We start from the raw sequence: 15320 nt of genomic DNA, 5'->3' as shown, positions 1-15320 counted from the left end.
CCAATCGAGAATCTGTGGAAAGAACTGAAAACTGCTGTTCACAAATGCTCTCCATCCAACCTCACTGAGCTCGAGCTGTTTTGCAAGGAGGAATGGGAAAAAATGTCAGTCTCTCGATGTGCAAAACTGATAGAGACATACCCCAAGCGACTTACAGCTGTAATCGCAGCAAAAGGTGGCGCTACAAAGTATTACCTTAAGGGGGCTGAATAATTTTGCACGCCCAATTTTTCAGTTTTTGATTTGTTAAAAAAGTTTGAAATATCCAATAAATGTCGTTCCACTTCATGATTGTGTCCCACTTGTTGTTGATTCTTCACAAAAAAATACAGTTTTATATCTTTATGTTTGAACCCTGAAATGTGGCAAACGGTCGCAAAGTTCAAGGGGGCCGAATACTTTCGCAAGGCACTGTATGTGCAGATGATGATGTGCAAGTAGAGATACTGGGGTGCAAAAGAGCAAGAAGATAAATAACAATATGGGGATGAGGTAGTTGGGTGTGCTATTTACAGATTGGCTTGAATGTTCCATTAGCGGAAAACACCATTATCAAAAGTGACTGCAAATGCAATTATGCATGTAATGCTTTTATCATAAAGGTGCATGTTTATGGTGAAAATGATCTTCCCCAAACTTGAAACTCACGCGCTGTTTATGTATGCCCGTTAGGCTTTTCACCCCTTGTAAAGCAGATTAATTTGCTTCGTTTTAAGAAGTTATTTGGCCACTTTAGTTGTGATACAAATTAAAACATCTAGGCCCATGGGCTAGGCTAAATGAGGTGTGCGACTATGATTAGAAAAAGTCGCAAAAAAAGGCGTTGTTTCTTATGCTGGACATCATTCACAAGTGATAATCTATAATTCACAAGTATTAGGCTAATATTGTCACCCATCAGACTATTCCTGATTTAATCTTGTCTTTACATATACTAGATAATATACAGTACCAGTCAAAAGTTTGGTACTGTTTTTTACATTGTCGAATAGAGAGACATCAAAACTATGAAATAACACACATGGAATCATGAGGTAACCGAAAACGTGTTAAACAAATATAAATATATTTTATATTTGAGATTCTTCAAAGTAGCCACCCTTTGCCTTGATGACGCTATATCCCATAACTGCTCAACATTGAAAGCTCTCTCACAACCCATGCTCGCAGACACTCTGGGATTTGCAACCATTTTCTTTTTTCACTTAACTCCACACTTTTCCAAACACAAAACACACACCCCACCTTCCATCACAATACACCCACACATACCCACATACTGTGCCTTCTATGTCCTCTGTTTGCTGTGTTTTTACCCCTACCATGTTCATTCGGAGTACTTTTGTGTTCGGTGTCCTTACATTTTAAGATGTATTATTTAGCTAATTACATTTCTTCTAATGCGGTCTTATCTATTAGTAAAGTACTATAAATATAATTATTTTACAACTTGCCCTGTCTTGAATGGTATAGTGTAGTTGTAGTTTATTTCTTTATCAATTGTTGTATTTTATTGTTTTCCTATATATTTTGTTAATACAATCCCTACCATGGATAGGATTGGGGGTTCCTTTATTCAACAACTTTGAGAACCTTGTAATATTTTGAATAGCAAATTTTTGTTTGTTTCTGTGATGTTCGTAACTTATTTTTTAAACTCTTTTTGTACATAATGTTGCCTCTACCGTGTCTTATGACCGAAAATAACTTCTAGACATCAAGACTGCGATTACTCACCATGGACTAGCAGAATCCTTTTTCTTCTTTCACGACTCTGACGAGCCTAAGGATATACGGCTCCCTCGGGAACAGGCCCCGACCCCAGTGATCTGCGTGAAGAGGAGGTGGAGAAAGAGAGTACGGAGACCTTTTGAGGAGTTGGAGGCGATCGAATAAACCCCCACTCTCCTCAATTCTGCTAGCAAACATGCAATCTTTGGACAATAAAATGGACGAGTTATTGGGAAGATTAAACTACCAACAGGACATTAACAACTGTAACATCTTATGCTTCACGGAGTCGTGGCTGAACGACGACAATATCAACATACAGCTGGCTGGTTATATGACGTACCGGCAGGATAGAACAGCGTCTGGTAAGACAAGGGGGGGTGGCCTATGTATTTTTGTAAACATCAGCTGGTGCACAATATCTAAGGAAGTCTCGAGCTATTGCTCGCCTGAGGTAGATAAGCTGTAGACCACACTATCTACCTAGAGAGTTTTCATCTATATTCTTTGTAGTTGTTTATATACCACCACAGTCAGAGGCTGGCACTAAGATAGCATTGAATGAGCTGTATTCCGCCATAAACAAACAGGAAAACGCTCACCCAGAGGCGGCGCTCCTAGTAGCCAGGGACTTAAATGCAGGGAAACTTAAATCGGTTTTACCAAATTTCTATCAGCATGTTAAATGTGCAACCAGAGGGGGGAAAAAACTCTGGAACACCTATACTCCACACACAGAGATGCATACAAAGCTCTCCCTCGCCCTCCATTTGGCAAATCTGACCATAATTCCATTCTCCTGATTCATGTTTACAAGCAAAAATGTAAGCAGGAAACACCAGTGACCTAGATCAATAAAAAAGTGGTCAGATGAAGCAGATGCTAGGCTACAGGCCCCCGTCCCCACAGGAGGCCTTTTAGCTTTTGGTAGGCCGTCATTGTAAATAAGAATTTGTTATTAACTGACTTGCCTAGATAAATAAAGGTTAAATAAATAAAATACATGACTGTTTTGCTAGCACAGACTGGAATATGTTCCGGGATTCCTCGATGGCATTGAGGAGTACACCACATCTGTCATTGGCTTCATCAATAAGTGCATCGACGACGTCGTCCCCACAGTGACCATACGTACATACCCCAACCAGAAGCCATGGATTACAGGCAGCATCCACACTGAGCTAAAGGCTAGAGCTGCTGCATTCAAGGAGCGAGACTCTAACCCAGAAGCTTATAAGAAACGCCGCTATGCCCTCCAACATACCATCAAACAGGCAAAGCGTCAATACAGGACTAAGATTGAATCGTACTACACCGGCTCTGACGCTCATCGGATGTGGCAGGGCCTGCAAACCATTACAGACTACAAAGGGAAGCACAGCCGAGAGCTGCCCAGTGACACGAGCCTTCCGGACGACCTAAACTTCTATGCTCGCTTCGAGGAAAATAACACTGAAACATGGATGAGAGCACCAGCTGTTCTAGAAGACTGCGTGATCACGCACTCTACAGCTGATGTGAGTAAGACCTTTAGACAGGTCAACATTCACAAGGCCGCAGGGCCAGGCGGATTACCAGGACATGTACTGCGAGCAAGCGCTGACCAACTAGCAAGTGTCTTCACTGACATTTTCAACCTCTCCCTGTCCGAGTCTGTAATACCAACATGTTTTAACTTCTTGAAGCTAGGGGGCACTATTTTTATGTTTGGAAAAATAACATTCCCAAAGTAAACGGCATATTTCTCAGGACCAGATACTAGAATATGCATATATGACAGATTAGGATAGAAAACACTCTAAAGTTTCCAGAACTGTCAAAATATTGTCTGTGAGTATAACAGAACTGATATTGCAGGCGAAACCCTGAGAAAAATCAAACCAGGAAGTGGCTTCTATTTTGAAAACTCAATGTTCCATAGCCTCCCATTGCTCCATTTAAAGGGATATCAACCAGATTCCTCTTCATATCGCTTCCTCAAGGTGTCAACAGTCTTCAGACATATTTTCAGGCTTTAAAAAAAAAAATGAGCCAGAACGATAACATCGCGTCAAGTGATCACATGAGTTTTGCTCACGCAACAGAGTTTGGATAGGTATTGCTTTCCCTCTCCTACTGTGAAAGACATTTGCGGTTGATATTATCGATTATATATTTTAAAAACAACCTGAGGATTGATTATAAAAACATGTTTCTGTGGACATTACGGATATTATTTGGAATTTGTCTGCGTTATCGTGACCGCTCTTTCCTGTGGATTTCTGAACATAATGCGCCAAACAAATGGAGGTATTTTGGATATAAAAATAATCTTTATGGAACAAAAGGAACATTTGTTGTGTAACTGGGAGTCTCGTGAGTGAAAACATCCGAAGATCATCAAAGGTAAACAATTAATTTGATTGCTTTTCTGATATTCGTGACCAAGCTACCTGATGCTAAGTGTACTTAATGTTTTGTCATGCGATCGATAAACTCACACGAACGCTTGGATTGCTTTCGCTGTAAAGCATAATTTCAAAATCTGGAGGAAAAAGGGGGATGCTTGCAAGCCGAAGAACACCATCCCAACTGTGAAGCATGGGGATGGCAGCATCATGTTGTAGGGGTGCTTTGCTGTGAAAAACTGAGTTTAAATGTATTTGGCTAAGGTGTAAGTAAACTTCCGACTTCAACTGTATATATGTTTTTACTATTGCTCGACTAAAGAGATCTTGGTCGACCAACAGCCTATCGGCCAAACAATCGACCATTCGGCTAAATTGGGTCAACCATTATTTGTTCAATCGCAATTCTCCCCATTAGTTTACAAAAAAAGGCAAACTGATTGGCTGGCTGTAAGAGCTAGTAAATAGTTCTTTACTATTTTTAGGTAGTGGAACTACTTTAGCTTCCTTCCATGCCTGTGGACACACAAACTCCTTTAGGCTTTGGTTAAAGAAATTGTAATGTGTGCGCTGGGGGCCGGGAAGCAAGTTCAGGGAGTGCATAATTTATTAAACAAATGAACAAAACAAGAAACACAAACAACGCACAGACATGACACAGAAACAATGACGCCAGGGGAAGGAACCAAATGGTGAGTCTGAGTCTGACGCGCAGGTGCACGTAACGATGGTGACAGGTGTGCGCCATAACGAGCAGCCTGGTGACCTAGAGGCCGGAGAGTGAGCACACGTAACAGACATGGCAAATAGGTGTGGCAATACAGTCTGCTTCCATCCTCAATACTTCCCGATATAAGTTTTAAATACCTGGCGGCTTATCATTATTGATGGATAACAACTGTTTTTCCAACTCTTCCACAAAAACTTGACAGAATTCAAAACGGCAATACTTCTCTTTCCTTATTAGATCTTCAAAACACAAATATAATGGTTCACTGTTAAATTTTCTCAGTTTGTTCACTTTAAAGCTGAAAAAGTATTTTAAATGATTTGGCTATGTCAAAAGGTTTTGTTATAAATGACCCATCAAGTTCAATGTATGATGAAGATGAATTGGGTTTTCTGCCCATGAAGTCATTTAAGATGCTCAAGTCTTTTACCATAGTTTGTCAATGATCTTGTTTTAGTAATATAATTGTATATATAATCGTTGATCCAGGGGGCTCACGGTAAGTTTATTAACAGGTGCATGTTTGTCAACAATTGAGAAGAATAATTTTACAAATACTCTGCTGCATCTGGATTCTTCTCCATATACTCCTCCAGGTGACCATCATTGACACAGGGGTGAGGGGGATGATTGCTGTTGGCCTGGTGCCTCAGTACTACAAGCTGGACCATCAGCCTGGCTGGCTCCCGCACTCAGTGGCCTACCACGCTGATGATGGCAAGTATGTGTCGGGCCCCTTCTTAGCTTAAAAATATGTTTTTCCACATTCTAAAATCTCCTCTTTCAAACAAAGTTTTGAATATACCTCAACATTCCAGCATCAGTTTGGGATAATTTCAATGACATCGTCTAAAAGGGAATATAGAAATAGGCCCAATGTTCCTCAACATTAAAGAATAAGAGATTTGTTTTGAACGTTCCACATCACCACTTTATGAACATTTGACCAACGTTGAGATCACTACTTGGCCTTGTGTTGTGAAGCATGCAAGACTTAACAATCAGGTCTATAATTATTGGTACCCTTGAAATACTGAATAAAATAAATAATGCAAATACAGCGCTATATTGTATGCTCCAAAAAAATGGGTCAATTATTTTATAATACAATTGCTCAAAGAAAGACCTTTTGTATAACAAGAAATACAATTCTCCTTTTTTTTTAAAGATAGGGGTCCAAATTATGAGCACACCTGGTTTCAATACTCAAGCACCCTCCCCTTGCAAGGATAACGACACTGAGCCTTTTTCCAAAATGTTTTATGATCTTTTCAGGTCCTTGATATCATTCGTCTGCTCTTATTGACTGCCCTCTTCAATTCAATCCACAGGTTTTCAGTGGGGTTTGGAGACCAAGATGGCCATTGCAAAATGTTGCTTTTATGGCTGTCCCTGCCTAAAAAAAATCTTGGTCGACCTAGAGTTGTATTGTTCTTTCGACCAATCGCTTGGTCTACATGTTTAAAATAATTTTTCCATATGGGGAAAGGGGGATACATAGTCAGTTGTACAACTGAATGCCTTCAACTGAAATGTGTCTTCCGCATTGAACCCAACCACTCTGGTAGCCTAGTGTTTAGAGTGTATAGTCATTGTAAATAAGAATTGGTTCGTAATTGACTTTCCTAGTTAAATTAAGGTTACACACACACACACACCACACAACACTCACCAAAAAGTTATTTTGTTGCCATTTACGTATACTCCATTACCAGTAAAACATAATCAAAACCTATTTCATTCACTTACTTGCTGTGCTGTTTCATTGTTCATTTGTTCAGTCGTTTCATTCTCTACCAGGATTTCATCACACATGTCAAGCAGTGAAGTTTCTCCTCTATCTGTCCGTGGCCTCTTCCTCAGCAGATACAAAAGTATCTATATCCACAGTAAAACGAGTCCTACATCGACATAACCTGAAAGGCCGCTCAGCAAGGAAGAAGCCACTGCTCCAAAACCGCCATAAAAAAGCCAGACTACAGTTTGCAACTGCACATGGGGACAAAGATCATACTTTTTTGAGAAATGTCCTCTGGTCTGATGAAACAAAAATAGAACTGTTTGGCCATAATGACCATTGTTATGTTTGGAGAAAAAGGGGAGACTTGCAAGCAGAAGAACACCATCCCAACCGTGAAGCACGAGGATGGCAGCATCATGCTGTGCGGGTGCTTTGCTGCAGGAGGGACTGGTGCACTTCACAAAATAGAGCAAACATGAGGGAGGAAACTGATGCGGCTATATTGAAGAAACATCTCAAGACATCAGTCAAGTTCAAGCTTGGTCGCAAATGGGTCTTCCGAATGGACACTGACCCCAAGCATACTTCCAAAGTTGTGGCAAAATGGCTTAAGGACAACAAAGTCAAGGTATTGGAGTGGCCATCACAAACCCCTAACCTCAATCCTATAGAACATTTGTGGGCAGAACTGAAAAAGCATGTGTGAGTAAGGAGGCCTACAAACCTGACTCAGTTACACCAGCTCTGTCAGGAGGAATGGGCCAAACTTCACCCAACTTATTGTGGGAAGCTTGTGGAAGGCTACCCAAAACGTTTGACCCAAGTTAAACAATTTAAAGGCAATGCTACCAAATACTAATTGAGTGTATGTAAACTTCTGACCCACTGGGAATGTGATGAAAGAAATAAAAGCTGAAATAAATAATTCTCTCTACTATTATTCTGACATTTCACATTCTTAAAATAAAGTGGTAATCCTAACTGACCTAAAACAGGGAATTGTTACTTGGATTAAATGTCAGGAATTGTGAAAAACTGAGTTTAAATATATTTGGTTAAGTTGTATGTAAACTTCCGACTTCAACTGTAACATCGAGCATGGTGTTGACACAGTAAAGAGAGAATTCCACCGAATTGCTTGTTCACAGCCTGTGTCGCCAGTTTTGTTGAGCAAGCGTTTCAATGCCATAACAGAGGGTATCATGTCTGCTGCAGGCGCAGTTGTTGAGCTTATTTCTCAAGTCAGTTGTTTGAATGGAGCTAGCTAGTGTGTTTTATGTTTCCAAGTTTTGAACATATTCTCAAATGCCATTGAAATGGCAGCAGCGGTATGACAACCATGAAATACGACTTCCTCAGTACAATATCCCCGACGACCCACTGTGCTGTCAGACTCAGCATGCTCATGGGGCTGATATCGCTGGTCCAAATGTCAGTCGTGAAGCTAATAGCAGTGACGCTATACTGTGTAACTCCGGTAGGGAAACATCTGAAAAATAGCGCACTTGGTAACTTAGTGTGTACTGGTGCTCGACCATTCATTGAAAGCCAACATCACACACGACAGAGAAGGGGCAATGAATTCTATTATCTTGGCATTATTGGATTTCACCTTTTTGAGTTGTCTCGCTGAAATATTCTTTCAAATGACTGCTCGATCCACGCAGCAGACATTGTGGTCTAGGTTAGGAATACTGTGTTGCATGTGTAGCACTACATTTTACGTGGTGTCATTACGTCATGTTAGTATGCACGTCAGCTTTGACATCGGTTTTGCACATTGGCGTTAAACTAGACATTGGGCCATTGGCGATGTTGGCATTTTTAGCTAATATCGTCAGATTCCGATATCTTCACCGATATATCGTGCATCCCTAATAATCACCTCAATAAATTGGTTATAACAAATTCCAAACACAGTAATGTCGACAGCTAAATGAATGCGGAGGACGTGACAAAGAAAGTTGAAGCAGGCAAATGTTTACTGGTTACTCAGGAGGGAAAGGGGAAGTCAGATCTGACATTTGACTTAGTTGTGGAATAAGTAGCCTAGTGTTTAGAGTGTTGGACTAGTAACCAAAAGGTTGCAAGTTCAAATCCCTGGGACCACAGTCTCAAAGGAAACCATTAGTAACACACTACGCCGTCATGGGTTAAAATCCTGCAGCGCACGCAAGGTCCCCCTGCTCAAGCCAGCGCATGTCCAGGCCCGTCTGAAGTTTGCCAATGACCATCTGGATAATCCAGAGGATGAATGGGAGAAGGTCATGTGGTCTGATGAGACAAAAATAGAGCTTTTTGGTTTAAACTCCACTTGCCGTGTTTGGAGGAAGAAGAAGAAGGATGAGTATAACCCCAAGAACATCATCAAGCATGGAGGTGGAAACATTCTTATGGGATGCTTTTCTGCAAAGGGGACAGGACGACTGCACCGTATTGAGGGGAGGATGGATGGGGCCATGTATCGTGAGATCTTGGCCAACAACCTCCTTCCCTTAGTAAGAGCATTGAAGATGGGTCGTGGCTGGGTCTTCCAGCATGACAACGACCCGAAACACACAGCCAGGGCAACTAAGGAGTGGCTCCGTAAGAAGCATCTCAAGGTCCTGGAGTGGCCTAGCCAGTCTCCAGACCTGAACCCAATAGAAAATCTGTGTGTGTGTGATATATATATATATATATATATATATATATATATATATATATATATATATATATATATATATATATATATATATTAGTTATTCTGTAGCTACTACATGTGCCCATCTCATTGATATCAAATTATTAGAGGTACACAAGTCGTTTTTGAAATACGTCACTGTCATTTTATCTACCGCCACTGCACGTAATGGTCATATCGGCGGGTATTCCAACTGTTTCCAATGTAATATTTTTTTTATTTTTTTTACAGTTGCCGGTTCTGTTCTTTACAAGTATTCTGTATTAGCCCTGCACTGAAGTTTTTTAGGAAGTGCGTATGACCACAAACTTTTCTGTAGATGGTATTTCCTTTTCACACTCCAAGCTGCAAGACTCCATTACGCACCTCCATTTGTGTGTCAATCTGAGATGACAAATCGAAATGAAGAGGATTTTAACCTCCATAAGACATTTGAATTCACAATGGAAGATTATGCCCACATTATGACACTTTGTTTGACAATCATGTTGATCCAGTTAAAACAACGGATTCACTACAAAAGAGACTGAAACACCTATATGACAGAGGGATTCATCTGCATCTCCATCCACTCTGTCACTTTGAATGACTATTTGGGCAAGAAACTGATTCCATGAGGCCTTAGAATCCAGAAGGCACCCACAATCTGCAGAGACAATGAGACTTTGTGACCGGTGTGTGCTAAATAACGAACAAATGCTCATTTGTGTTCATGGTTCTCATTATTCATGGATGGAATATGTGAGAAGATACAAGCGGTGAGATTACAACTGCACGCCTCAATAACTGACCCAGAGAAACTCACAAGTATGGAAAGCACACTTCTGAAATTCAAGACTGACCTGGAGTAGGACATCAGAGCGAGGAAGATAAAGGAGTTCGATTGACACTCCAATGACTATAAACAGAACGAGGTGTAGCTGGGGAGGGAATCCCCGGCAAGGCCGTAGACAAACGAGCAGTGGCGTCAGAGACAACCAACGACAGGCTACCCCACCTCCTCACTCGAGTGCATCTTCTCTTGATGCAGATCTGGATTACAGCTATGATTCCTTTGGTAGTGGATATTTTTTAGGATAGAAGCGAGGGGGAAGAGAACCCTCAATGGCCCAAATCAAATCATCAAATTTGATTTGACGCGTACACATGGTTAGCAGATGTTACTGCGAGTGTTGCGAAATGCTTGTGCTTCTAGTTCCGACAATGCAGTAATATCCAACGAGTAATCTAACCTAACAATTTCACAACAACTACCTTATACACACAAGTGTAAAGGAATGTATAAGAATATGTACATAAAAAAAAAAATATATGAATGAGTGATGGTATTGAACGGAATAGGTAAGATGCAGTAGATGGTATAGAGTACAGTATATACATATGAGATGAGTAATGTAGGATATGTAAACATATGAAGTGGCATTGTTTAAAGTGGCTAGTGATACATTTATTACATCAATTTTTCCATTATTAAAGTGGCTGGAGTTGAGTCCGTATGTTGACAGCAGCCACTCAATGTTAGTGATGGCTGTTTAACAGTCTGATGGCCTTGAGATAGAAGCTGTTTTTCAGTCTCTTGGTCCCTGCTTTGATGCACCTGTACTGACCTCGGCTTCTGGATGATAGCGGGGTGAACAGGCAGTGGCTCGGGTGGTTGTTGTCCTTGATGATCTTTTTGGCCTTCCTGTGACATCGGGTGGTGTAGGTGTCCTGGAGGGCAGGTAGTTTGCCCCCGGTGATGTGTTGTGCAGACCTCACTACCCTCTGGAGAGCCTTACGGTTATGGGCGGAGCAGTTGCTGTACCAGGCGGTGATACAGCCCGACAGGATGCTCTCGATTGTGCATCTGTAGAAGTTTGTCAGGGTTTTTGCGCCTTCACCACACTGTCTGTGTGGGTGGACTTTTCAGTTTGTGTGATGTTTACGCCAAGGAACCTTTCACCTCTACTGCTGTCCCCTCGATGTGGATAGGGGGATTCTCCCTCTGTTGTTTCCTGAAGTCCACGATCATCTCCTTTGTTTTGTTGACGTTGAGTGAGAGGTTGATTTCCTGACACAACACTCCGAGTGCCTTCACCTCCTCCCTGTAGGCTGCCCCGTCATTGTTGGTAATCAAGCCAACTACTGTTGTGTCGTCTACAAACTGATTGAGTTGGAGGCGTGCATGGCCACTCAGTCGTGGGTGAACAGGGAGTACAGGAGGGGGCTGAGCACGCACCCTTGTGGGGCCCCAGTGTTGAGGGTCAGCAAAGTGGAGATGTTGTTTCCTACATTCACTACTTGGGGGGTGCCCTTCAAATGATGATGAGCTTGGAGGGCACTATGGTGTTGAATGCTGAGCTGTAGTCAATGAACAGCATTCTTACATAGGTATTCCTCTTGTCCAGATGTGATAGGGCAGTGTGATGGCGTTTGCATCGTATGTGGACCTGTTGGGGCTGACCGGAACATATCCCAGTACGCATGATCAAAACAATCCTGAAGCGTGGATTCCGATTGGCCACACCAGCGTTGAATGGTTCTAGTCACTGGTACATCCTGTTTGAGTTTCTGCCTAATAAGACGGTAGGAGCAAGATGGCGTTGTGGTGGGATTTGCCGAAGGGAGTGCGGGGGAGGGCTTTGTATGCATCGCGGAAGTTAGAGTAGCAGTGATTGAGCGTATTACCCCCGCGAGTACTGCAATCAATATGCTGATAGATTTTAGGTAGCCTTGTTCTTAAATTTGCTTTGTTAAAATCCCCAGCTCCAGTAAATGCAGCCTCCGGATGTATGATTTCCAGTTTGCATATAGTCCAGTGAAATTCTTTGAGGGCCGTAATGCTGTCTGCTTGAGGGGGAATGTTCACGGCTATGACGATAACTGACGAGAATTGTCTTATGACCGGAATTTGTTTGTAAGGAATTCTAGGACGGGTGAGCAGAAGGATTTGAGTTCCTGTATGTTGTTATGATTACACCATGAGTCGTTAATCATGAAGCATACACCCCCGTCCTTCCTCTTCCCAGAGGTGTTTATGGAGAAGCCTGGTGGCTGAACAGATTCCAACAACATATCCCGCGAGAGAGACATGTTTCTATGAAACAGAGAATGTTACAATCTCTGATGTCTCTCTGGAAGGCAACCCTTGCTCGAATTTCATCTACCTTGTTGTCAAGAGACTGGACAGTGGCGTGTAGTATACTCGGGAGCAGTGGGCGATGTGCACATCTACGCAGCCTGACCAGGAGGCCGCACCGTCTGCCCCTCCTGCTGCATCGTTGTTTTGGGTCAGCTTCTGGGATTAGATCCATTGTCCTGGGTGGTGGGCCAAACAGAGGACCCGCTTCGGGAAAGTTGTATTCCTGGTCGTAATGTTGGTAAATTGACGTCGCTCTTATATCCAATGGTTCTTCCTGGCTGTATGTAATAAGACTTAAGATTTCCTGGGGTAACAATGTAAGAAATAATACATTAAAAAAACTAAATACTGCATAGTTTCCTAAGGACTCGAAACAAGGCAACCATCTCTGTCGGCGCCATTTTCCACTTGAGGTATGAGGTACTGTTGGTATGAGGTACTTTTCTCCATATGCTTCTGTTTTTCAACACCAAACCCACTACTGGTGTGTCTGGCCAAAGAGCTCTATTTTCATGTCATCTGACCATAGCACCGGTTCCAATCCAAGTGCCAATGCCGTGGATCTTCCAGCAAGGCAATAACACCATGCACACATGAAAATCCACAAAGAAATGGTTAATTGACCACAAAATCAACATTTTGCAATGGCCATCTGTCTCCGGACTTGAACCCCATTGAAAACCTGTGGTTTAAATTGAAAAGGGCAATCCATAAGCGCAGACGAAGCATATCAAGGATCTAGAAAGACCATTCCTTTATACAGAATCTAAGATCCCTCCCAATGTGTTCTCCAATCTCCATAAAACATTTTAGAAAAAGGCCTCCGTGTCATTAAACATTGTATTGTTGAGAGGGATGAAGCAAAAGGAATGGTAAATAAGTCTGGCTACATAACCAATTAGCAAACGTACTGCAAATAGACTAAACTGAATAAAAACAAGAAGAAACTACACTATGAAAAAGGTAAATGGCAAAAAAAAGGTACATTTTGAATTCCGTAAAGTGAGTGTGGAAGAAGTTACTTTTTTTTGTCTATCAACAATGACAAGCCACCGGTGTCTGACAACTTTGATGGAAAATGACTGAGGATAATAGCAGACGATATTGCCACTCCTATGTGCCATCTCTTCAATCTAAGCCTGCTAGGAAGTGTGTGTCCTCAGGCCTGGAAGGAAACTCAAATAGCCAACCAATCGGCCTGTTACCAACCCTTTTGGAAAAAATAGTTTGTTTTATTTGACCAGATACAATGTTATTTTACAATAAACAAATTGACAACAGACTTTCAGCACGCTAATAGGGAAGGACATTCAACAAGCACAGGACTTGGGGCGGCAGGGTAGCCTAGTTAGTGGTTAGAGCTTTGGACTAGTAACCGGAAGGTTGCAAGTTCAAATCCCCGAGCTGACAAGGTACAAATCTGTCGTTCTGCCCCTGAACAGCTAGTTAACCCACTGTTCCTAGGCCGTCATTGAAAATAAGAATTTGTTCTTAACTGACTTGCCTAGTTAAATAAAGGTAAAAAAATGACTGATGCATAGAGAAATTGAAATTGATAATAAAAAGATTGTGGGAGCTGTTTTGTTGGACTTCAGTGCAGCTTTTGACATAGTCTGCTGATGGGAAAAACGTATGTGTTCTGGCTTTACACCCCCTGCTATATTGTGGATAAGGAGTTAACAGTCTAACAAAACACAGAGGGTGTTATTTAATGGAAGCCTCTCCAACATAATCCAGGTAGAATCAGGAATTCCCCAGGGCAGCTGTCGCGGCCCTTTGAAAAAAGTAATCTTTACCAATGACATGCCACTGGCCTTGAGTAAAGCCAGTGTGGCTATGTGTGCATATGACTCCACTATAATGGCGCCGGAGGGGATGGCTGCTGTTTTACGTGCACCTAACCAACTCTGCTATCTACCAAGAGAGTTCTCATCTATATTATTTGTAGCTGTTTATTTACTACCAATTCTGGCACTAAGACCACACTCAACAAGCTTTACAAGCAAACAAGAAAATGCTTATCCAGAAGCTGCGCTCCTTGTGGCCGGGGACTTCAATGCAGGCAAACTTAAATCCGTTGTACCTAATTTCTACCAGCATGTCACATGTGAAACCAGAGGGGAAAAAAACAGAAATCCTAGACCCATGGGTCCCCAGATCCTCAAAATTCTACAGCTGCACAATCGAGAGCATCCTGGCCGGTTGCATCACCGCCTGGTTTGGCAACTGCTTGGCATCTGACCGTAAGGCGCTACAGAGGGTTGTGAGTACTGCCCAGTACATCACTGGGACCAAGTGCCTTTACGCAAGTGTCTAAACTGACATTTTCAACCTCTCCCTGTCCGAGTCTGTAATACCAACATGTTTTAAGCAGACCACCATAGTGCCGGTGCCCAAGAACACTAAGGTAACCTGCCTAAATGACTACCAACCCGTAGCACTTATGTCTGTAGCCATGAAGTACTTTGAAAGGCTGGTCATGGCTCACATCAACACCTATTATCCCAGAAACCCTAGAACCTGGGACTAAACACCTCCCTCTGCAACTGGATCCTGGACTTCCTGACGGGCTACCCCCAGGTGGTAAGGGTAGGTAACTACACATCCGCCTCGCTGATCCTCAACACAGGGGCCCCTCATGGGTGTGTGCTCAGTTCACTCATGACTGCACGGCCAGGCACGACGTCAACACCATCATTAAGTTTGCCGATGACACAACAGTGGTAAGCCTGATCACCGACAACGACGAGACAGCCTATAGGGAGGAGGTCAGAGACCTGGCCATGTGGTGCCAGGACAACAAACTCTCCCTCAATGTGATGAAGGCAAAGAAGATGATTGTGGACTACAGGAAAAAGAGGACTGAGCACACCCCCATTCTCATCAACGGGGCTGTAGTGAGCAGGTTGAGAGCTTCAAGTTCCTTG

General features: G+C 42.3%; 1 protein-coding gene across 8 annotated transcripts in view; it reads left to right on the top strand.

Annotated features, from left to right (window-relative positions):
- LOC110528215 (SPRY domain-containing protein 3) overlaps positions 1-15320 on the top strand; it is a 65203-nt gene that overhangs the window by 14143 nt on the left and 35740 nt on the right. For all 8 annotated transcript variants that reach the window (XR_005052634.2, XR_005052635.2, XR_016497349.1 and 5 more), the window contains exon 4: positions 5445-5569. Coding sequence is in view for 2 of the 8 variants with exons in the window: in XM_021610074.3 (XP_021465749.3) it covers positions 5445-5569 (125 nt within the window). In the remaining 6 variants the exon portion in view is untranslated. The remainder of the gene's footprint in view (positions 1-5444; positions 5570-15320) is intronic.

The sequence above is a fragment of the Oncorhynchus mykiss genome, chromosome 7 (assembly GCF_057628025.1).
Source record: "Oncorhynchus mykiss isolate SJ-2025 chromosome 7, ASM5762802v1, whole genome shotgun sequence".
NCBI classification, from domain to species: domain Eukaryota; kingdom Metazoa; phylum Chordata; class Actinopteri; order Salmoniformes; family Salmonidae; genus Oncorhynchus; species Oncorhynchus mykiss.
This window is presented reverse-complemented; position numbering and strand designations above follow the sequence as displayed.